This window comes from Sander vitreus, chromosome 5 (genome assembly GCF_031162955.1).
Source record: "Sander vitreus isolate 19-12246 chromosome 5, sanVit1, whole genome shotgun sequence".
In the NCBI taxonomy this organism is placed as follows: Eukaryota; Metazoa; Chordata; class Actinopteri; order Perciformes; family Percidae; genus Sander; species Sander vitreus.
In genome coordinates this window covers 33897289-33922150 of record NC_135859.1, presented here as the reverse complement: position 1 = coordinate 33922150, position 24862 = coordinate 33897289, and the positions used below count along the sequence as shown (strand labels likewise).

The window sequence follows — 24862 nt, the reverse complement described above, 5'->3', positions numbered from 1 at the left end:
TCTCAGATCTGTGCAAGGTAAATCCAGACAGCATCTGTCCAATCTGAGTTTTCTGTTGGACGACTAAAAACACTTTTGAACGTACACGTTCCACCAAAAGAAGTTCCTTTCCGAGGCTATTTTGCAGAGGCGCCGTTGCTCTGTACGGTGCTAAGCGCCGCCCATGACGATTGAGATTGGTTTAAAGAAATGCCAATAATCCAGAGCACGTTCTTCTCCCATCCTGGAATGCTGTGTGGAGTACCCAGACCTCCTCCTCCGCAGCACTGTGGAGGAAGGTCTGGCAAAGCGAGACTACTGTCAGCACCACAATGACTGTCGCTGTGTGAGAGAGCAAAGAGCCACGTAGGGATGTCGTCAGACTGGATGGGTCATCAAACACAGGGCTTTCAAGCCAGGGAGAGGAGGTCAGGTCCCGGAAGGAAAGTTAAGGGGAGTACTCCTTAAAGGAACACACTGACTCATTGGGACTTTAGCTTATTCACCGTATCCCCCCAGAGTTAGATAAGTCCATACATACCCTTCTCATCTCCGTGCGTGTCGTAACGCTGTCTGACGCCCCCACCGCTAGCCTAGTTTAGCACAGATCCTGGAGGTAACCGGCTCCATCTAGCCTACTGCTCCCAATAAGTGACAAAATAACGCCAACATTTTCCTATTTACATGTTGTGATTTGTATAGTCACAGCATGTACAAATAACAAGGTCACATGAGACACAGCCATTTTCTAACCGTATACATACTGGGAACTATATTCTCAGAAGGCGAAGCACTTAGGCCTATTGGCAGACATCCATTTAAAATGTAGGCAATGGCATATAAAGAGCCTTTTTTCCATGTCCACTGACGTTTCTCAGCTTGCACTCTAGTAACATTTGTGTGGTCCAAGTAGCTTTGCATAAAAAATGGTTGTCATTCGCAAGGCTACTTTTAGGCTACTTTATACTTATAAGTAAATTTCCAAGCCTGTACTTTGTTACTTTTACTTGAGTAAAGAAGTTGAATCAGTACTTCTACTTTTACCAGAGTATTTTTTAACACAAGTTGTTTTTTTTGCCATCACTGCTGTAAAGACCGCACAACTTAACTGTCATGTGGCTGGCCGTCACCGTTAATTCGTACGATATCAAATAAATCGTTGTGCATACATTTTCATATATCATACAAAACCCATTATGAGAATGCATTGTTTTGTTGGTGCGTTTAGGAACTCTCCACCATCTGAGATTTGCTGGCTGGCCTCTAACAAGTGTTTCCTGTTATCTCCTCAGATCCTGAAGAAGTCCTGTATCGAGATCCTGGCAGCAGAGCCTTCTAGTATCTGTGCAGGAGGTAAGACAAAGAAGATGTAGCTCCTGTTCATCCACACCAGGCCACTGAATGCATGAAATCCGACAGTAGCACTCCTTAGTCGGCCCTACATCATTTAACCCTGGTTTAAACTTCCATTCCTTCCAAAGCTTCCCATTGTATGTGTAAAACTAACAATTGCAAAATCAACTTTTTTTCCTCTAAATATTTTCTTTTTTCTGACTTTATTAAAACCCAATATGTAGAAAGGTATTGGCGTGTCAACTCTTCCGTTTACCACATATTGGGCCTACTAAAAAAAAACAGAAAAAACATTATTACACCAAATGAACAAATATTTCATTTATATGTTACATAGGCTATACATGAACAAATATTTACCTAAATGTCATACAGACAAAGAAATGTTATCCTAAAAACAGTGGTGATGTTACCTATGTAAACCAAACTTCCTGTCGCATGTTTTATGAACAAAAGTCCAGTAACAGATATTGCGAAAGACACTTTTTCTAATAGCATTAGTGTTGCATTCTTCAGGTTGACATTTGTGTTTCTCTTCACCTCGCTTAGAGTCCTTCCAAGTGGTGGTGAGAGGCAACGGATTTCTCCACGCCCGCAATGTCGAAAAGGTCCTGTGCAGCTTCCGCATCAACGACACCGTCACTAAGAGTGAGTGCAAAACCGCTGAACATCTGCCAAGTGTTGTAACAACTGTTTTAACTGAGTAGACTGAGTAGACACTGACTCAGAGCCGATCACTCTTTTTCATTTACAATAAAAACTGCTGGAATTTACACATGCACGCAGGCAGCTTGGTCTAAATTACAGCTAACTGAGCTTCCCAAAAGTCAAAGCACAAAGTCAGCCGCACAACGGAAATCCTCTGTGATCAAACAAACAGCCACGCTGGTGTAATGGACTCATGTTTTTGGGTTTGTTTTAAACAACACATTGTGTAATAGTAAACAGTCCAATAAAACTTCATGACATGGATGTTTGCCAGCATTTCATCCTCAAGGGATTTAAACAGTGGAAGTGTGCAGAATCAGCTCTTTAACCGGACTTTACTGTAGTTTGTCGTTAAGAAGGCGATACAGAAAAAAAGTCACGATCAGTCGAACAACGAACGCCGTGCATGAGCTACGTTACCGGTTACTGGTTGCACGGCGTTTGTCGCTCGACTGATCGTGACTGTTTTCCCAAGATGGCGCCCGCATGTATACGTGAACGGTACTGTCTTTATAAACTATCTTTTTAATAAACTGTCTGTACACTTACAAAGTTCTCAATGCTTCGGTTTACATGTAGGGACCCTCACTATGCTACCGTGGAAGTGTGGTGCTATTTTGAGCCTTGTTAGCGCTATAGAAATAGCGATTTCTTTTTACTTTACCCGTGCCCCGACAACTAGCGTTATAAGCTAATTAGCGGTTTGCGATAAAACTGGTCACAGACGATTAGCATGAAAACAAATCCCAGAGAACGGTCGACTCGGTACACGTGTTATTAACCCCTAGGTTCATTTTGCGCCGGATTTGTCCTTTAAGACAATATCTAGCCTAATATATCGATGTCGATATAATATCAATATATCAATGCATCCATGGGAATGCCCCCCCCCCCCCCCCCCCCACCTCAAAGAACTTATCAACCCACAAAACACAACACGCTTCCTTCGCTCCACTCACTCAAATCTCCTCCACATACCCAGAACCAGACTCAGGACAATGGGAGATCGGGCCTTTTGTGCTGCTGCCCCACATCTGTGGAATGCCCTCCCTGACACCTTGAGGGCACCTCAACCCACTGACTGTTTTAAAAAAGGCCTTAAGACATTTCTTTTTAGCAAAGCTTTTGGCCCCCTTTAAATGTTTGTATTTAAACTGCTTGTACCAGGGTACAAGCGGCCAAATGGGTTTCCTCAGGAGGGTAGCTGGCGTCTCCCTTAGAGATAGGGTGAGAAGCTCAGTTATCCGTGAGGAGCCTCGGAGTAGAGCCGCTGCTCCTTTGCGCCGAAAGGAGCCAGTTGAGGTGGTTCGGGCATCTGGTAAGGATGCCCCTGGGCGCCTCCCCTAGGAGGTGTTCCAGGCACGTCCAGCTGGGAGGAGGCCTCGGGGAGACCCAGGACTAGGTGGAGGGATTATATCTCTAACCTGGCCTGGGAACGCCTGGGGATCCCCAGTCGGAGCTGGTTAATGTGGCCCGGGAAAGGGAAGTTTGGGGTCCCCTGCTGGAGCTGCTACCCCCGCGACTCGACTCCCGGATAAGCGGATGAAGATGGATGGATGGATGGATTTTAAACTGCTTAACTTTTTTGGTTTCTAACCTGTAGCACTTTGAGATCTTTTGATGAAAAGTGCATTATAAATAAAATGTATTATTATTATTATTATTATTATTATTATTATTATTATATTGCCCAGCCAAACTCTCAGGCCTTTTCGTAATGCTTTCAGAGTAGGCCTACACCATAAATCGTTATAAAATCGCAATCTTGATTCACCCCTATTCACGATTTAATTTTTATGACTTTGATTTATTTATTTTTTTGTCCAATTAATTTATTGAAAGCATTTGACATTGACATGTTTTAATTATGTTAAGACATGTTCAAGGAGTTCAGATAGAGCCTGTATCAGGGCCATATTTAGTTCAATGTGTTATATGTCACTATTTTTGGTAGTCTACTGTACTTAAATGTTTAGCGGCTTGGGGTGATGCACAATGTGCCATAGGTGACAAAAAAAATCTATGTTTGGTACTGCCAATATGTTTTGTTTTGTCATGGTTCATGTGCGCAATAAACATTACGACTTCAGAATCGTGATATCAATTCTACGCAAAAAAAACGAGATTCATATTTTTCCACAAAATCGTGCAGGCCTATTTCAGAGTGCATTCTGAGTGTGAGGTGGGTGCAGAGATAGATACAACCAGCCCCCCCCCCCCTTTAATAGTTGTTAAAACCACTTCCATGCCTCAGCAGCTGCAGGAGACGCTGGTCTGATTACAAACCAAATGTCTGCTCCTCTGGTGAACAGACGTGTTTCTTTTTTAATCTGTCGGTGGTTCTCTGTGTCTGTATCAGTCAACTGGAGTTCACGGTCTCCCGTACTCTTCACAGAGGAATGTAATACCATTTTTTTTATCTGGAAAATTTCTGCTGTCAGATTTGTTTTGCTTCCATCCAAGTGGTCTGTTTTGGAGTTTAGAACCATTTGGCAGGATGGTTTACCATCTTTTCTGCTCTCTCGTGTTAATACTGTATTTAGTATGCAGGATAGCACTCAAGCAGTACTTTTCTATTTGCTATCCAGACAGACTTTTTTATTCTCTTTAAGTGGTGGTTGGACAGGAATCTCACACTTTAAATCAGGGGCGGAGCAGGGGGGCGGGGGGCTTCTGGGGCTCTAGCCCCGAATGTTTTCTCAAAAGCCCCGAATATTTTAGGGTTTTAAAATAACTTCCAACTTTGTATTACATCCCCTCAGTCTCCCTGATGCTGTTTACGCCAAATTCCTACTCTACGTACTGTACATTATTTTATAGTTACATCAATTTTTGCCTCTCTTTAGGTGGCAGGAGTGAAAATGAGTTACTCTTAACATTTGTTGCGTTCTGTTATCAGAACGATGGAGACAGCTGAAGAACAATTAGATACCAAATAGGATGTCAGCTCTACAGGATGATTCTTTTCCTTGGCAACTATCATGCTTTTACCAAATGATGTACAGATTTTTCAGGCAGTCTTTTATGAAATGGTATAAAAAAATAGTGCATATTGCTGCTGGAAATGGAGCATGCCCCTGGACCGCCCTTAGATTTGGGCTGAGCGCCGAAGGCAAGGCAGCTTTATTTGTGTAGCACATTACAGCAACAGGGCAATTCAAAGTGCTTTACATAAACCATTAAAGAGCAGTTAAAAATTATTACAAAATTAAAAACAGATAAAATACGAGAATACAATTTACAGTGCAGTATAAGAACAAGTTAACCGAGTCCAACTCGGGCCTCCCAGAGGACTTATGTTTTCTGTTGCAACTCAGGTTCCAAACCTGGCCTCCCAGAGGACTTAACCAGTTCCAAACTGGGCCTTCCAAAGGACTTAACAAGTTAACCGAGTCCAACTCGGGCCTCCCAGAGGACTTATACTTTAGCTCTTTTTCTGTTGCAACTCAGGTTCCAAACCTGAAGGTTTAGAACGTATGGCTCCCCCCCTGCTTAATGTCAAATTGTTGTAACAAAGTAAAGTCCTCCTAGTGTTAATGAAACAATAACAATTCCTCAGAACCAACCTACTGCAGACAAACAGCGGACATGGAAACAATTATCTCCTCATGTCAATCCCATTATAATTGTATACACTTCCTCATTTGTTCACTTCTAGATTGTTTACACACAACAATCATCTGGAACTTGTTTACTTCACATCAAGGGTAAAACTTTCAAATGAAAAATAATTAGGTCAGCTCGCATTTTTCTTCTCTTTCATAATACATCTTTGTGCCCTCACTGACCCCCCCCGCTCCAGTCCTCTGCATACTTCGCAAATATATTGAAATGGTAAAAAAAGGTAAGCAGCAATATGTAACTGCATGTGTTGAGCAGATGAATCAACGTTTGAGTTTGTGTCTCCAGGAAAAAGTAGCAACAAATACAGTCGGGCGGGCTGGGATTTGGCAGGCCCGGTCCTGAGCTGTCTAATGTTTTGGTGACAGATGTTGCCTTGGACCATATTGAACAGTGTGAATAATGGGAGATGGGACTTTAAATAAGTAGTTCAACATTTTGGGTAATATATTTATTTGATTTTATGCCGAGAGTAAGATGGGAAGATTGATACCACGCTCATGTCTGTAAACTATATCAATCTACAGCAAGCAGCTGGTTAGCTATAGCTTAGCAGAAAGACTGGAAACAGGCTGAAACAGCTGGCTCAGCTTTGCCTAGAGGCAACTGTTGGGAATAATCTTACATTCCATTCTGTGAGAAGTTTGAAGAAAGTCGTTCTCATCCATTTTATTTGTATCCTAGAGTGCAACACTGTTTTCCTATCTGTGTGAAGAGACCTTGAGACAATCCTTCCTCCCATCCTGACACTCTTATCTTACTACACCTCTCAACTAAATGAATGAAGCGATTGCTAAAGCATATGTATATCCTTGGGTGCAGTGGTGTAGACTAGTTTTTTTGTAGTGAGTATACTGTGATTTTTCCCTCCCAGCCTCATTCTCGCCCTTATCCTAGAGCGTCAACCCCATAAATTTTTTGTAACCGCGTATAGCATCAGCCTCATTGGGCTTATTTTCTGTAGTTTCTTTAACGTAACCGTCTGCTGCAGTAGCTTCGGGGGCAGGCTTACGAAAATAATGAGTGTAGTTTGAGTTGCTTTCATTTCATATCTACTTTAGTGATTCACATAAGTTAAAGTGTTCATATTATGCTTTTTGGCTTTTTCCCTTTTCCTTTATTGTGTTATATATCTTTTTTTGTGCATGTTATATGTTTACAAAGTGAAAAAGCCCAAAGTCCACCCCAAAGGGACTTACCATCTCCAACAGAAAACACTGTTCACAAACTGCTCCAAACAGCTCTATTGTATTGTTTACTTCCGTGATGAACGTGCGTCACTTTGTAACACACGTTATAATGCTCGCCTAGCTGCTTGCGTTGCAGTTAATCCCAAGGCAAGAACACCAGCAACGTGCTACTACTAACGGTAGCGTCTGAGCCTGAAGTGACTGTGCGAGACAAAGGCAAGACTTCACGAGGGGAGGGGCTGGAGGCAGCTGGTCTGGGTGCGCTGTAAAAAATGTCACCTATTCATGTTTTTAACACTAGGCTGCCCGCAGATGCACCTGCCTATTAATCGGCTTGATATACCGATATTGGCCGATGTCGATTATGTAAAAAAATGCCAAAAATCGGCCGATAATACAATTATGAACCTGAAAATTAGCATAATATGAGCACTTTAATGTCATGTTTGCACAGAGAATGACCGCCAAGAAACTGTGTTGTTGTTCCTAGGTGACTCGCAACACAGACGGGGTAAATTTATGACCAAAAATGTACGCATCTTTGTGCTTTTGGAAGTAGGTAGATAGAAATTCTCGACCTTTCCCAATGGGTATATGGCGTATACCTGCGTATCACGTAGACTACACCACTGATTGTGTGTCTCATTAAACCTTTAGAACATTGTGAACTGAACCCTGCTTCGTGTAACTTGGTTCTCCGAGCGCTCGCCAATGCTTTCAGAATCAACTCACAGGAGTCAAGCCGGTAGATGATAGGATTCGCACCACAAAAACAATCCTGATCCAATTGTTTCACAACAGTAACAGTATCTGCCTACCAGCACCTCTAAAACTCATGTTACATCTTGTTTGTTCAATCTGTAAAAAAACTGAAATGTAAAATCATAAATTTGAGGTGTTAGTCGCCAGGAAGTTACTGCACCTGGCCAAGAAATAGTCCCGCACAGAAGAATGTGTAAAACCATTTGTTGTTTTTACTTTTCTTTTATAGTATGGATTAAACAAACCAGACGTACTATAAGGCAAGCTATTAATGAACTTTAGAGGTGCTGGTCGGCATATTTTGTTTCCTTTGGACAGAGCCAGGCTAGCTGCTTCCAGTCTTTTTGCTAAGCTACGCTAACCATCTTCAGGCTGTAGCTTTATATTTAGCATAGAGCGGTATCAATCTTCTCATCTAACTCTCTAAGAAAGCAAATAAGTCAAAGAGTCAAACTTTTCCTTCAAACGAGATTGTAGCAGAGTCATGTGATTTTAAATGAGACCGTCCTCTCCTGAAAAACACCCACATATGTCTTTTGTTCAAGCAGCAATTAATAGTGTGTTCCATTTGTACTCGAAAGTCGGATTTTCTGAGGTCAAAGTCGGAAACACGCCCCCTGACCTCGGATTTCCAAGCTTGAAACTTGGACAACCTTGCAATACCCCGAGCTCAAAATCCAACATTCTATCTGTGGACATGTTGTTACGCTGTTTGTATGCACAAAAAACAGCGTAATGCATTGTTATCAACTGGTATTGCTAACAATGGCTAACCTGGCTAGAGCTAAACCCCACTTTGAAAAATCAGGCTTGTAAATGGAACGCATACAACCTCGGGTGTGATGTTCCCAGCTCCGGCTTCCAAGTTCAGAGGTAAATGGAACGCATTATAATGTTACAATTTATATTTAAGTTTATAGTGACGGTGCCTTTAATTGGCTGTATTAGTCATGATGGGAGCAAATCAGGAAGTAAGGTGACGAAGTGTAAGAGTGCCAAGTTTCCTTTTGTTTTTTCACTTTACGGAACAAACGTTTTGCATTACTGCATATCAGGAAGTGAAGTAGCGTCTGATTTGAACCCAAACCAGGCAGCGCTGCCTGGAAGGTACTAGGATTAGGCACTGGTTATGGTTAGGGTTAGGGTTAAGGTTAAGGTTAGGGTTAGGTGCCTTGAAGGCAGCGGTCGCAGCGCTGCCTGGAAGGAGCAGTTGGGGGCAAAAAACACCATTGAGCATTTCAAATACTTAACGTAATGCTGCGGTTTTCCCATAATCGACTGCTACAGACCGTCCCAGTGAATAGTCTCTCAGAGATTGTGCATCTGTCATCATCTGACGCAGTAATTCCCATTAACTTAATGGTGGGCACTTGTTCTGTCTGCACCTCACAGTAAAACATGACCTGTCTCTGGGCTCAGGGAGTAAACAGTCCAATAAAACATCATGACATGGATGTTTGCCAGCATTTCATCCTCAAGGGATTTAAACAGTGGAAGTGTGCAGAATCAGCTCTTTATCGGACTTTACTGTAGTTTGTGGTTAAGGAGATACAGAAAAAAATCAAATATCACGATATTTTTTGACCAAATACATCAATGTCAATACTGCGGCGATATTGTAGAGTTGACTATTGGTACTTTCACAACATATTAACACAATTTTTCATAAATAATCACCAATAATGTGGATATAATGACTAAGTGGGTAAAGGCAAATAATAGAACAGATAGTAAGTCTGGTAAGTTCAGAAAATTACATCACTTGCCATATCGTGATATTACGATATCCAAAATTGAAGACGATATCTAGCCTCAAATATCGATGTCGATATAATATCGATTTATTGCATCACCCTACTCTCAGGCCTTCTCGTCATGCTTTCAGAGTGCATTCTGAGTGCGAGGTGGGTGCAGAGATGAACTCTGGGCGAGATCATATCTGGCCCAGTTTGAGCTGTTTTTGGCAGTGTTCATCGTCCCCTCCCTCCCCTCCAACCTGCATGGTGTTGCTGGAGAAGAGCGGTCGTGACCCATGTGAATGCTTGTGTTGATTTCCTCAGTTCTGGGGTATGCTCGCCTCCTGCCAGGATAAACACACAGGCTTGGGCGATGATGCTTGTTGGAGCCGCTTTCCTAAAAGCCAGCTGGACAAGACGAGGGCCTACAGTAGATCGCCTGAAAAACATAAAGCTGTGTTGGTGTTTCTCAGAGTCATACAGATGTCTTCAGTTCAGTCTTCTTGTCTTGAAGAAATGCTTCTCTCAGACGGTTTATTTGAGTTACAGTGAAAGATGTGACATCATTTAACTTCTGTCAACATACTTATTCAATTACAATGAAGCAATGTGGCATTATTCAGTCATTAAACTAGTACTGTAACTGAATAGTGCTGACTGTTACAAGACTGACATGTTTCTTTTCTTCATGACCCCTTTCCCTCTCCTTCTCTAGTGGTGAAGCCTTTGATTGTGGAAGATACATATCTCCTCTGCCCTGCACCAGTTCTCCAAGATGAGGGGATGTAAGTTGAAGTTAAAATATATGAACACAAATGTGTGGTTTCATATGACACCGTGCGCTCTGTTTTTCTAAGGCACCGCGCACAGCCGAGACATTTTTTCTTTTTTCTTTTCCAGGGCAGCAAACCTTTATGTCAGTATGAACGAAGGTCTCAGTTTCATCTCCAGTTCAGTCACCATTACCACTGTGGGCTGTGTGAGTATAATTTAATGTACCAGCAATAGCTTAGAAACTAATTTATTTTGGGTAACGGTGCATTCCAAATTGTCTAATTTTCATAATTGTCTAATTATGTCTGTATTTAAGTAGCCTACTGATTCCAAACCAAAAGAGCATCTTTCCCATGCATTGGTGTCTTAGTGACTACAAAAATCTTTGAAATTGGTCCAGTATTGAGTGAGAACGCAGTAACTAACAGCTGTGAAACAGGGCTGTGATGTAACCATAGGGCAAATGTTTATCGTCAGTTTCCGCCCACTAAAAGTTCAGTTTTTGCCACCGACAGGCTCAGATTATTATTAAGTGTGTTATAAGTGTCTGACAATATTATGGAAAGGAGCCCTACAGAGATCATTTTTGGGGGCATTTCTGCCTTTAATGGATAGGACAGCTAGATATGAAAGGGGGAAGACATGTAGTAAATTGTCACAGGTCAGACTCGAACCCTATTTAAATAATCAGTACTTTTAGCGTGTACTTTGATACAGCACTTTAAGTGGACTGAAATTCAAGGGCCGCAATTGCACAGTATAACGTTGCATTGTAGCTTGTTTCGCCGCTGCTGACTGGTCTTGCTAAATACTGGACCAATTTCAAAGATTGTTGTTCTTATCAGTCACTTAGACACAAAAACATGGGAAGATAGCATCCAGGTTGAAAAAAAAAACAAAAAACGAAGTTACCCTTTAAGCCTAGAAAAATGGTTTAGGTCTTTTCAGTGCTCTATATGTTCAGAGAGTCTGTGTCGACGTGTCTGTCTCTGTCACAGTCTGATGGGACCATCCTGGCCGTAGCTCTGCTCATCCTGATGCTGCTGCTGGTCTTGGCGCTCCTCTGGTGGTTCTGGCCTCTCTGCTGCACTGTGGTGAGCTCTTAAACACTAGGGCAATAATAACATGCACACATGCCGCTTTACAGATAGCTTCTGGTCTGCTCTTCTTACATTTTAGATGCCTTCAAACACTTTTGGAATGCAGTGATATTGCTGGCAGACAATAAGACGGAAAGAAATGTCTTTTCCAGGTCTGTTTTGTCCGGCTAACACCCCCCTAAGGCATCTTATTAACCTTAACAGCTTTCCCATGGTGAGAAGATTAGGGTCTATGAGCAGGGGCGGAGCCAGACGTTGTAAACATTCAGGGCTCAGCCGAAATCTACGGGGGCCCGGGGGACATTTTTTTTCTCCATTTACAGCAAGTATATGCACTATTTTTCAAGGAGATGAAAAGAGGAGATAAAAGAATGCCTAAAATATGTACATCATTTGGGAAAAACACAATAATTGCCATGAAAAAGAATCATCCTGTTTTGTATCCAACTGTTCGTCAACTGTCTTCATCGTTCTGAAACCAGACAACGCATTCTCATGAACGGGTTTGTATGCTATTGTGCGAAAACATGTCACATGACAGTTAAGTTTAGCGGCCTTCAATTTAGCCGAGAAAAGGTGATCGGCATGCAGTGATGACAGTTATGTTTAAGCACCAAAAGGACTAGTTAAGGTTAGTAAAAAAAATATGTAAACATACAAAACATACAATTTCGTCATCACCACCCACCCACGCAAATCAAGAAAAGGGGACAGTAACTACAATATTCCAGACCATTCAACAAAATAGACAATTAACCATAAACCAAATAAACATAATTATGTATAAATGACAACACCATAAGCCCATCATACACGTCTCTCCCCAGCACAAAGCTTCTTAGGAGCCCTCCAGAAAGTTCAGGTACATTCCCCATTTTCTAGTATAGACATCCAATCTGGCAAACCGTTTATATGACATTTATTTTAATTGTGACAGCCATCTAGATTGACGGCACCCCTTCAAAGATCGTGGTTTGGTTTGGAACACCGGCCCCCTTTAGTAGAACTCCCGGGACACGACAGGCTTTTCCTGGTTGAAAGTCTTTTGTTCTCCCGGGACGCAAACTCCCCTAACCCTAACCACACCCCCGCTCCGCACCCGTCTATGAGTCAATAAGGGTGTATGACCCTTTAGGATCTCTGGAGCTCAATTTAGGCGGCTGCCAGAAGAGGTCAAGGCCACAGGGGAACGCGTGTTTAAGTAATTATGCTGCTGTTGAAAAAATTTGTGTTTCCAGAGGTCACGGCAGGTAACCTCCGAGTCTCACCTCTCAATAATGGGGCAGACTAATTTGAATTCCCAGCTGTGTGGAAACAACGCTCAAATAGGCTGTTTTGGGTTGATATCTTTGTTATGAGATTTTTTAGAAGCAAGATAACTCGTCATGAATAAAAAAAAAAGTATTTTTAGGACATTCATCTTCTCTGGATACAGTAAAAAGAGGAAATGGGCCAGGAAAAAACAAACATGCCTGTGCCAGTGCTTAGACAGTGGTCCACCTGCCAGCATCACACTATTTCAGCAAACTCTTATGAACAGCCGCTTGCTGTCAAAATCTGTATTTCTCCTTTCACATCCAATGTTTCCAGCGCTGGAAACAGGAGAGTTGAGAGCTGCCAGAGAGAGATGTCAGCTTTTACAACATGGCTGTCCCTCCATGTATTTTTTTTTCCCCTTCTCTTTCTGTTCTTGTCCATTAAGTTGCAAATTCAAGTCTGTGCAGCAAGTCTGTTTAGGAAAAAGCGATGCGAGGTTACCATGGGGAATCGTTTCATGTTCCAGGCTTTGGAAAAGCATGGAGGAAAAATCACAAATAGGAATCAGAATCACTTAATTTGCCAAGTGCAATATGCATGTAGAAGGAACTGCCTTTATTAAACTAGAATAGAAATACACTGACAGCTCATGTGGTGACGGGGAAAGAAACAAAGTGTAGGGAGAGTGCAAGACGTAGACTAAACTGTACAGGCTTAAAACAATTGTGATCATGCTGTGTGGCGGCTGTACAACATACTCAAAAAGTTAAATTCCATGAATGACATTACTTCATATGGAACATATCATATAGTGTTTATGAGGCTGTTATTCTTCCCTTCTCCTAATCAACAACCTCAGGCCAAAAAATCTGGATAGAAGATTTCTAGGCCAGCTTGTAAAGAAGTAGAGACTTGTAGGAAAAAACATTTCCTCAGCCATGTGTTGTTGTGTAACCATCTTGTTGACACATTGCCGTGACGTGCAGATTGTATGAAAATTTTGATACATGCGTTTGTGACTTTCGTTGTCAACAACACCCCCCAGCATCTCCTCTCATGCAATATTTTTTTTTTTCTCTTCCTCTCCACAGATCATCCATGAACCCCCGCCACCGGCTGCGGACGAGAGTTCGGTAGGCGCTGCACCGTCTTTTCTCAACCGGTTTCATACGACTCCAAAGAAAAGCTCATTATTTAAGATTCAGACAGCTGCCAGTGCTTTAGGTTGTGCAATAGTTCAGTTTATGCGGACATTCTAAACCTCAATGACCATGTGGCGTCATTCACTCGCTTCTTTGCAAATTAAAACCCTCTGATTTCACTAATTTAGTAATTCATCCAATGTGAGTTAACGCCCTCTTAGAATAATAATGAAATCCCAACCCAACTCCTGACTTTTACTGTGTTTTTTTTCTTCCTCCTCTCTTTTTGTGTTCAAGACTTTCAATTCATGTTTTCCAAATCACTTACATCTGAAACTCTTTGGAGCGCCATGGCATATTTGTGACTAATTTGATCATGTTATTAAAATACATTTTGACTGGCCAAACTCACAGAGCAATAACAGCAAGCTAACGTGCGACTGTGGGTCACATCAGGCTGCATTTATTTGCATCAATTAAATGAATGATTAGCTTAATCTATTAAAAAAAAAAAAAAAACTGACTCCAAGGCCAACCATGGCTTCACAGACAACTTTCAGCCTTCATTATGGCTTCCTCTGTCTGACAGATTATGAGTCAGACTGGGTGTATAAAAGAGCTCAAACATAACAAGTTTGGCCAGTGGGCTTTTTAATTTCCTCTGATCTGAGCACCAGCTCAGAGGGGACTCAAATAAGGGCTGGGTTTGGAGTAGGGGGGGCAGACAGAGAGGCATTTACTGGTGACCAGTGAGAGGGCAGTAGCTCCTACGTGTTCATTCAGTAGGTCTACATTCATGTAAAAAAGAGTTCAAGGTTAATTTACCCTTTTATTGTCCCTTCACCCTCCTGTTGTCCTCGGGTCAAATTTGACCCGTTTTCAAAAAGTTTCTATATCAAAAAGTTTGGGTTTCTTTCAACCACATTTTCAAAAAAATTACGTGGATGGTTCCATAAAATAAATGATCTGTTCACTACTTTCACTGAATTTGGGTGTTTTATTCCATTGTATAAGCCTGACAAGCCAGACCCACATCCATATGTTGGGTCTGGGAACTCACCATCGGCAGGGCTCAATCCGAGGGGCGGGATAAACGGTTGTCTTTCAAATTCCCTCTGCACACAATAGGATAGTTCTACAACCAAGCAGAGCAACGAAGAAGGTAGCGAAGCTAGTTGATAGATTAAACTTTTGTTGTATCCGGTCGGCAAACTCCGAACACATCTTCCTTTTTTAAGAATGGTTTCAGGGTCGTTCTTTTCTCAAAGAAAATCTTAATTCCAAGTCTTCCAGAAGACCGCTGTTCCCAGCAGCAGCAGCAGCCATAAGCCTGCCATAAGCCCGCCATAAGCCTGCCCACCGACTCTATACACGATGTGATTGGCCTGACTAGAGTTTGGTTTTTCCAGCTCGCAAGCTAACGGAGAGTTGCCAGATCCCCCTGGCTGCAAATTACATTTGCTGCCGCTAGGGTGCGTCTAGATTTCTAGGCTACCATTTTATAGCATTTTGAAGAAAAAAAGTGGGGGAAAAAAGTGAAAAAAACACGGCAAAAACATCGGGAAAAGTGAGAAAAAGTGTCGACCAATTTCAGTTTTAAATTTTGACCCAGAAAAACAAAAAGTTGCATGTCGACGGGAAGACAACACAAAGGTTAATTGTAGATATAGCCAACAGGTTCTCACTCCCATCTCCTAAAACACGGACTCTTTGTCAGGTGCCTTTGTCGTTGTTATTGACACTAAAAGTCTCCTTTAGCGTCATATAACGCGCTTTATCTAAACGCGCTTGGTCGGGACTATTGGCGTCCCTTTTGACGCTGTTATGTTAAGGAAAAGGTCGTGGGTGGGATTACACTTCCGTGACACGCGGGAAGAACAGTCCGGTTAAAGAAAAAAGCCACTTTAGGACAGGTGCCATGTGGGAGATGAACCCTGGTCTCCTGGGTGAAAGTCCTGTGTTTGACCCATCCACCCCCCCCAACCAACTTCCATGCATGGAATTTCGGCCTTACATACTACTCGCTAAACCCCGTGTAGCTGCTGCTCTCCCCGGTACGTTCTACAAACACGCTGAAGGACGCTTTTTTCGTTGCTTCAGATGCTGACAGCCACTGTCCAAACGTCCGTATTTTACGAGTTCGGAGTGAGAACGGGTTGCTATAGCTAGCCTGTCAAATGGCCTATTTAAGAAATATATCACAATTAATTCCACTTCCTGTCACTTTCCCACAGGATGATGAAGACTTTGAAGCCCCTAAGAAGAAATGGCCGACTGTAGACGCCTCCTACTACGGAGGAAGAGGAGTTGGGGGGATTAAAAGGATGGAGGTGAGATCAAGTCAAATCTCACACTTCCAGAAAGTTCAAATAACACTGCACTTTAAGAAACATCTGTGGATGAACAGCTGTATGTCTGTGTATTTTAACAGAAATTGTCCATAGAAGTGATTCACAGTTGTATTTTTGTTTTTTACATTTCAAATTGTATAATTTGTGCTGCGACAGCTTTTGTTGGTCACGGAGGGTTTTGGGAGATTATAGAAGTCCACGTTGTCGCTTTTTCCGACGTTTGGGGAGTTTTCTTCAACATTTTCAGACGTTTATAACTGGGCAGCTTTTGTCTGAGAGAATTTTAAATAACAGAAAATGTTCTGTATTTCTACTGTAGCTACACATACTTTTCTAATTCTCTCAAGGGGTTTATCCATCTATCACATACTCTTTAAAAAGGTGCAAGTTGGGCGCCCGGAGAGCTCAGTTGGTAGAGCAGGCGCCCATATATAGAGGTTTACTCCTCAACGCAGCAGGACCGGGTTCGACTCCAACCTGTGGCCCTTTGCTGCATGTCATTCCCCCTCTCTCTCCCCTTTCATGTCTTCAGCTGTCCTGTCAATAAAGGCCTAAAAATTGTTGCAAAAAAAGATGACAGTGAATCCCTAACTGTAGGTCTACCTTACCTACTGTATAGTAAGCTTATCTTCAATGTGTAAATTAAATGTTTTAATTTCACAAATAGGCCAATATTTCTTTGCTATTAATTTGTTGGATTCAAATTATTTTATATTTTGAAAAAAGAAACTTTCAAAAAGTTATTTTTAACATGATTTGGCAGCCCCCCTACACTTACTCTGAGGACCCCTTAGGGGTCACGGACCCCCTGTTGAATATCTCTGCACTAGAGCTTTCAATCAAACTTCCATTGCACCTACACTGCAATGAAGCATCTCATCTATGAATTACAAGTCGGACACATTCACAATTAAACACTCAAACATTTTTTCCAAGTTTGCCGATGATGTAAAACATTAAAAGGTACATCTGACTCTCCATACTCTCCGTTATCAGGTCCGCTGGGGTGAGAAAGGCTCCACCGAAGAAGGAGCAAAGCTGGAAAAGGCCAAAAACGCCAAAGTGAAGATGCCTGAACAGGAGTATGTGGAGGCCCCCATGCGGGTTCTCAACAACGGCATGCACAAACCCCTGGGGCCACGCAAGTGGTACTCACCCATCAAGGTACAGGACCAACACCGACTACGTTTACATGCACATTAGATTCTTTATGTTACAAAAAAGACTATATTCTTTCCGATTAAGCTGCTTACATGCCTACTACTTTTCCACTAATATTTTGGTTTACATGCAGCTGTGCATGAATATATATATATATATATATATTTTTTTTAAGTTTTCCACCGGTTGTGGACTTCTTTGACCGTGCGATCACAGCGTCCCTCTTTTATTCCTCTAACCAGCTTCTTAAAAAGGTTGGCGTTGTGATGTTTGTGCCTATCCAAAAACCTGTTGACATCAAATTCTTTGATAATGTTTAAAAGTAGCTGTGTTTCTCCTCCTTTTCTTTTGGCCATGCATCTCTACCGCAGCCCTGCAAACTGTCGGCTGATTGGTTTGTTTCCAACAACCATAGCAACGCACAGAGCTGACCGTAAGTCGTAAAACAGGCAAGAGGCCGTAAACTGTCACAAACTGCAGTAAAAACCCTGATTGAGATTCTGAACGCCCTGTATGTGTGTATATATATATATATATATATATATATATATATATATATATATATATATATATATACACACACATATATATATATATACACACATGTCCAAAGAAGGCTTCTAAAACCCAGAATAATACCGGCATATCCCACATGTCTTAATCAAAAAATGCTAAATTTTGAAAAAAAAGGCCTTATTCTGAATATCCAAACAGAAAATGCTGTTTACATGACCCATATTAAATTTGGTACATTGTCATTTTCGGCACAAGGTCAATGTTCAATATTATGTGAACAACAACTAATAATGGCACAAACATGAACAATGAGTTTCAAGTGCTCAACATGAGAAAATAAGCATTCATGATTGTTTAATCGTAGCTCTGCTGGGACAAAAGATGTTTTCAGCTGTTAGCATGTGTACTGCATAAAGTACAACACCATCTGTTACAAATTATTTCATGTTAATCTGTCTGAGGATATGCAAGTTCTAGCATTATTAAAATGCCCTAGTGAAAGCATGAGAGGTGTTAAGGTAATAATGCTTAGGTGACTACCGGCACACGGTCCCTTCCTCCAGGGCCAGCAGCATGGGGTTAAAGGAGTCACTCCTAAGCCTTCAGTGTGTGTGTGTGTGGGGGGGGGGATTGCTAATAGAAACCAGACTTCTGTTGGACTGACCTCCAGAGAGCAGGGCTGCACAGCCAGCAGTTTTGTGAGGAGAAACAGCTGCATTTTCTGCTCTTATCCTCAAAGTATTTGCTGTGTTTAAAATCTATGAAGAGTTAGTTCACAATGAACTGAAATCGTTTCAGTTTGTCACTGGGAAGTGGCCGTGAATCGGATAATGCTGGTCATTTCGCTGCAGCTAGTAGGGAAGTGTGTTTTAGAGTGACCAAGAGAGAAAACCAACGGGTTGACGCCAGAAACCTGTTCTTAAGAATAAACGGTAAGATTGTTGTAATGATTTCAAAGTTTGATTTCTTCTTTTTTTCCATAGAGCAAACTGGATGCTTTGTGGGTACTTTTAAGAAAAGGCTACGACCGCGTGTCTGTAATGAGACCTCATCCGGGTGACAAGGTAAGAAGAACTCAAAAAAAGCTACACAGGTCGGCATGAAAAACGTTCAATCAGCCTGTATTTTACCGACGGATAGAAGGCATTGGCAGTGCATTAGCATTTGGCAAATGATGAGAATCTTTTGTTGAGAAAATTGACCAGCTGTGAGCAGTGAAGTGTTCGCAGCAGAGAGGCTCATGGGAAACCTTGTGGTGAGTTGGGATTTAGGCTGCAGCGGCTGACTACAGTGCTCTGCAACGTAAAGGCGTCTGGGGAAGTCATTATAGAAAGGCAAATGTAATTCCTCAAAGGCCAGCTGTAGTGTGTGTGTGTGTGTGTGTGTGTGTGTGTGTAACAGTGCGATGACCTCTACTGTTGGCAGCTGACGTGTAGTCTGAGACTGTGGGATCTGTGTTGAAAAAATGAGTCTGAGGACAGTCTGTATATAATAATCCTTCACCCGCAAGAGTTTATGTACTGCTTCCTCTTCCCCTGAGTAAGAGATGTTGATCTAAGAGCAGCCATTACCCTCAAAGTTGAAAAAGATTACTTCACTGTCTTGCCGATTGTACATTTTAAAAAAAGGGACCAGGATTGCCATCACACGGCTTTCACAGACCGTTCCCCAATTTATTTCAAGTGAAATACCTGGATTTTTTTCTACAGCAATCCCACTAATCAGTCCCAAAACGTCCCAGGTAGAGAGGAAATGCTGTAAACATTTTCTACGTACTGTATATCTTTACAATCGTTCTCCCGAAAGAACCAAGCAGGCCTGCCTTGTTGCATAGTCCAAATTTTCTTCAAAACTTGCCATTTTCAGCGTGTAACTCGCTAGCTCGAAAGTTGTTTCCTGAAGCGAACAGAGTTTGAGAACGGCGACACACAGAGAGAGGAAGGTGAGGCACAAAGCGTCAATGTACTTCCGCTGATTCAGACCAAGATGAAATTACTTATTATGGCACTATAGGAATAACGAATACAGGTTGTGTTTATTGTTCTTTCCTTGCTGTATGTACGTATGTATATGTGCTTAGATTTCGGGGATGATCCCCCCCCCGAATATTTAGAAGAGGTAGATTTGTCTCCCTCAAAACATATGATTGGTTTTGGGAGATTTAGTCCTCTTCCCTTTGACGTTTGTTGCTTTTTTACGACATTTTAGAATATTTTTTCCTCAAATGATGTCGCTTTTTTCGACCTTTGTGACTCCTTTTCTGACGTTTGAATTGAGTGGTCCGCATTTTTGAATTTATTTTCAACAATTTTAGAAGTTTACTAACTGAGCAGCTCTGTATGACAGAATTTTATAAAAGGCCTAACAAAAACTGTTCTGCATTTTAACTGTAGCGACACACAGAATTACCGTTTTTAATTACGAGGCAAGATCCGGGTAATGAGCTGCCAGAACTTTTGTTATTTTACGTATTTATTTCTTAGAGTGTAGGAAATGAAGTATTTTCTGGGGGAAGACCCCCAGAGCCCCCGGTTATAATGTGTCGCACCCAATGTTGAAACAAAACCTACGCCCATGTATGTATGTATGTATGTATGTATGTGTGTTTACAGTATGTATGTATGTATGTATGTATGTATGTATGTATGTATGTATGTATGTATGTGTTTACAGTATGTATGTATGTATGTATGTATGTGTGTTTACAGTATGTATGTATGTATGTATGTATGTTTGTTTGTGTGTGTTTACAGTATGTATGTATGTATGTATGTATGTTTGTGTGTGTGTTTACAGTATGTATGTATGTATGTATGTATGTATGTTTGTGTGTGTTTACAGTATGTATGTATGTATGTATGTATGTATGTATGTATGTATGTATATTATCTGGTTTTGTCTCATTTCGCCCTGCTGGTAAATGAGAGGCACAGAGCAGCAGCGCTGTCACCCCTTATCAGTCTCCCTGATCCCCTCAGTGCAGCTGCTCCTGGGGTGTAGCTTGTTTCTGGAATATAATATTCTCTCTTGCATGACCTCACTTTGGTTTGGACATCAGGAGAGTGGTGGCAGGTTATTTTGTCAGCCTGAGTAGAGAATTCGAATAATTGCCCTTAACTAAACCTGTGATTGAGAAATACAGGACAGCATTCATTTTATAGAGGTTTGTTGACATTAAAGCGCAGTCATATAGGTGTGTGGGGACTATAGGAGTCACATTACCATCTGCCGTAGTCATCGGTCCACGTGGATTGTAACAGAAAGCAGCAAGGGACATTTTTATATCTTTGACTAATTCAGTCGTCGAAGAGGAAAAGTTGAGTGTTTTGTCAAATAAAAAGATTTAGAAAAGCAAAGTTCTTTCAGTAATGATGCTGTTTTCGAAGCTACAGACTATGAAAACAATTATGTTTGACCAAAGAGGCATAATGAGAAGCAAACAGTTATATTCATTACATACAGCGGTCAACGTGAATGACAAATTAGATAGTAAGTCCTACAGAAAATGTCTGAAAATATTCTCAGCCCACTTTAGTACGTTTGGCGTTAGATAAACATGGTTCTACTATCACTGCTAACATATGGAGCCACGATTCAAAACTATAATTGATTACACAAAAAAAATGTAAAAAGAAATGTAGTTGATCACTAATTGATAAAATACTCTGGTTTGGTTGAAACAAACCCTTAATTCACCTATTTACATGTGGAAATATCCTGGCTCTATACACACTAAAAGTATAGTTTATTTATAATGAAGAAAAACACTTTTTCTTATTTTGTGTCTCTGGTGCTTCCACACGCATACAAATTATGGAGAAAAAAATCCATCCATGCTGTTTTGAGTGAGATACGGTTTCTGAATGTGTCCTGCCTTCAGTCTCCGGGTGAGCTGTTCAAAATCGGCACGGCTTTCTACGTCACTAGCCGAAACAAGGGGGCTAAACATGCTAGCGGTTAGCCCCCTCGTTCTCAATGGCAAAACACTGCTACAACACACATAAGTTCACCATAATCTACAAAAGAACTACTTCTATGTCCCTATTCTGCAGGTTTCCACGCAAAGTTGGAAATGCGCCCTCGTTTAGAAGAAGTCTCCCGGCTAATCCTGCCTTGTACTGACTGCAGTTAGAGAAACAGCTAGCTAGCAATTGTGAGCCTTACCTAGCTACTGCGCATGTGCGACTCCCAACAAAGAAAGTAGGATGTTACATTACATTACATGTCATTTAGCTGACGCTTTTATCCAAAGCGACTTATAATTGCTATATATCAGAGGTCGCACGCCTCTGGAGCAACTAGGGGTTAAGTGTCTTGCTCAGGGCACATTGGTTGATGTATCGCAGTGGGATTCGAAATCCAGGTCTCCCACACCAAAGGCATTTGTCATGGTGAGTTTGAGCATTTTCTGGGCTGTTTCTGGTTAAACAAAAGATTTTTTTGTACAAATTAGCCACTTAGACTCACTTAGTCACAAGCCAGACCCACATCCAGATGTCGGGTCTGGGAACTCACCATTGGCAGGGCTCAATCCGAGGGGCGGGATAAACGGTTGTCTTTCAAATTCCCTCTGCACGCAATAGGATAGTTCTACAACCAACCAGAGCAACGCTAGTTGATAGATTAAACTTTTGCCGTATCCGGTCAGTAATACTCCAAACACATCTTCCTTTTTTAAGAATGACTTCAGTGCTTAACTCCAAGCCTTCTAGAGTCACGGCCAAAGCCCATTCCAAAGACCGCTGTTCGCCAGCAGCAGCAGCCATCTTCTTTGTTTTCAAGTAGCAGGGAATTCACACAGAACTGTCGCAACTCTGCCGTTATTATGTTAAGCCCGCCCACCGACTCTATACACGATGTGATTGGCCTGACTAGAGTTTGGTTTTTCCAGCTCGCAAGCTAACGGAGAGTTGCTAGACTGACTCTGGCTGCAAATTACATTTGCTGCCGCTAGGGTGCGTCTAGATTTCTAGGCTACACTACAAAACAGGGTCCAGGTTGGAAAACCCCCCGCGAAATGACCCTTTAAGTGAAACAGAAAACACATCTCTGTTGTTCATATACGCTAGGTTGTTCATCATCACAAACTGTTCCTCTAAAGTCTGGTCTGTTTTCAAATTTCAGGGCAGATGCATGAACTTCACCCGCATGAAGTCTCCGTCTACTCCCTACCCAGACTATAACCACCACCCATCCCCCATCTACAACCCCCCCAGCAGAAGTCCACCTCCGCCGCAGGGCACGCTCCCACCAAGCCCCCGAAGCCCTCCATCATCTCCGACGTTCTCCTCCTCCGCCCTTCCACTGCTGCCTCCAACACCTCCTCCAACGTCCGCCACTCCCTCCCCTCCCATCACGCCTCCCCCTTATACGCCACCTCCCACCCGGGCTCTTCCTCTGACCACGCTGCACATACCCGACCCTCCAGCGCTACCACCCACCCCTCCGCCCCCCGCCTCCCCGACTGGCTCCCTGCCTCCTCTTCCACAGGGACCTCCTCCGGGGCGAGCCCCTCCACCTGCCCGCCCGCCGCCTCGCCCTGGCCTGTAGAGCTCTGTGAGCACACACACAGGGACAGGATTTTTTAAAAACAAAAACAAAAAAAACAAAAAACGCAGCAACAGTCAGCACATGACCATCTTTGATTGTACTTACGAGTGCCTGCGAGTGCCTCGTGCCACGCTCAGTGGCAGACTTGTGAAGTGGAGCAGTGAGGACTTTGTTTTCAGCTATTTGTCTACAGTGACTTTTGTACACATTTAGCCCCGACACTGCAATCGCTGATGCTTGAATTACACAGACAATTCCCTAGAAATGAGGTCATGCGTCCTCAGAGTTGCTTCAGGCCCCATTGTCCCCTCCATGCAGACACGCGATTGGACGAATCCTGACCAAACAGAGGAACAACAGCTCGTACTAATGCCTCTGTACAAGAAGCACAATCGTGTTCAAAATGATCATGACACTAAACAATGGGCCTGTGTAACATTCCTATCTTTTTCTGATGAGAGAAACACTCATGTTGCACATTTTCCACACACAATTAAGGATGATTTAAAAAAAAAAAAAAAATCTGAAAAAAAAAAATCTGTTTTTGTACACTTGAATGTTGAGCAATTGCATGCAATAGTGTTTGAGTTGTTCTTTTTATAACGTTTCTACCTTGTTTTATACAACATAAATGCATTTTTTTTATTTGTACTATTATTATTGCTGATGATTTTTTTTTTTTTAAGGTTAGAAAAACAACCATTGCTGATAAACACATGTACAGTAACCGTATTGAAACAGCAATGCAACGTATCTGAACTTGTTCTTGCAACTTTTGTCTTCCATGCCGTACTTAACCAGCCTAATGTGAGTCACAGCTGGCCTATTCTTTCTGCACATTAGAGTAAAAAAATGAATTGGGACACTAAGTAACTGCATATGCTCTGTCTATCAATATATGGACAAAAATATGCCAGAGTCAGGGAAAAGCTTTGCACACTGTCTTGCTCAATCACCCACGGCCTCTAACAAAAGGGTTTTATGTAAATAATCATTTTGATGTAACCATGTGTGTTTAGCTATCTGTGTGTGTGTGTCAGAAAGAAAAGAGACTAGTCTACTATATGTATTTGTGACAGCCGGTTTGATCCATTTCAACGAAATGATCCTTTTCTTTCTGCTTTAAATTCATCGAAGCATGGAACAGGATGAAAGCATGCCGTTTCAAGGGTAATATAAAAGTTCAGTGTAGATTAAAGTAAAGGTTGAAAACAGTTATTATTTGATTAGGAGTCTCGGCAGAATGCAGTGCAGATTGCAAGCTCATCCATAGCAACCGGGAGGAGTCTTACACTCAAAGAGTCTTATAGAAATGTCACGGCAAAACTGAAAGGACAGTTTGTAACTTTTCACCATTACAATGCAGTATGTAGACACCTTTGTTACATTCAAAATGAAAGTAAACAATTGAAGTGTATTAAATTTGACTCTGGTCTTTCTGTATTTTTCTTCAAATACAATTACTGACCTGTAAACCAAAAGTGATTTACTTCTTGACAATGTGGGAAAAAGAAAAAAACCTGCCACTCTGCTCTGTAAGCTTTCATCGAAAGCCTGTAAAGACTTTAGTGGGTTAACAGTGCTCTTCATTGGAAAAGGAGTCAAATTTCTTTTTTCCTTTTCTTTTATTTAACAGTAAGTTAGACTGGGATCAGCAGGTTT

At 41.8% G+C, this 24862-nt stretch overlaps 1 protein-coding gene across 1 annotated transcript in view; it reads left to right on the top strand.

Annotated features, from left to right (window-relative positions):
- The window catches only part of antxr1a (ANTXR cell adhesion molecule 1a), a 39510-nt gene extending 15801 nt beyond the window's left edge, over nt 1-23709 (top strand). The window contains exons 9-18 of the mRNA XM_078251596.1: nt 1272-1332; nt 1882-1980; nt 10065-10134; nt 10250-10328; nt 11122-11217; nt 13572-13613; nt 15857-15952; nt 16970-17137; nt 18634-18714; nt 22775-23709. Of these exons, the coding sequence (XP_078107722.1) occupies nt 1272-1332; nt 1882-1980; nt 10065-10134; nt 10250-10328; nt 11122-11217; nt 13572-13613; nt 15857-15952; nt 16970-17137; nt 18634-18714; nt 22775-23200 (1218 nt within the window). The 3' untranslated portion in view covers nt 23201-23709. The remainder of the gene's footprint in view (nt 1-1271; nt 1333-1881; nt 1981-10064; nt 10135-10249; nt 10329-11121; nt 11218-13571; nt 13614-15856; nt 15953-16969; nt 17138-18633; nt 18715-22774) is intronic.
- Nucleotides 23710-24862: the final 1153 nt, after the last annotated feature.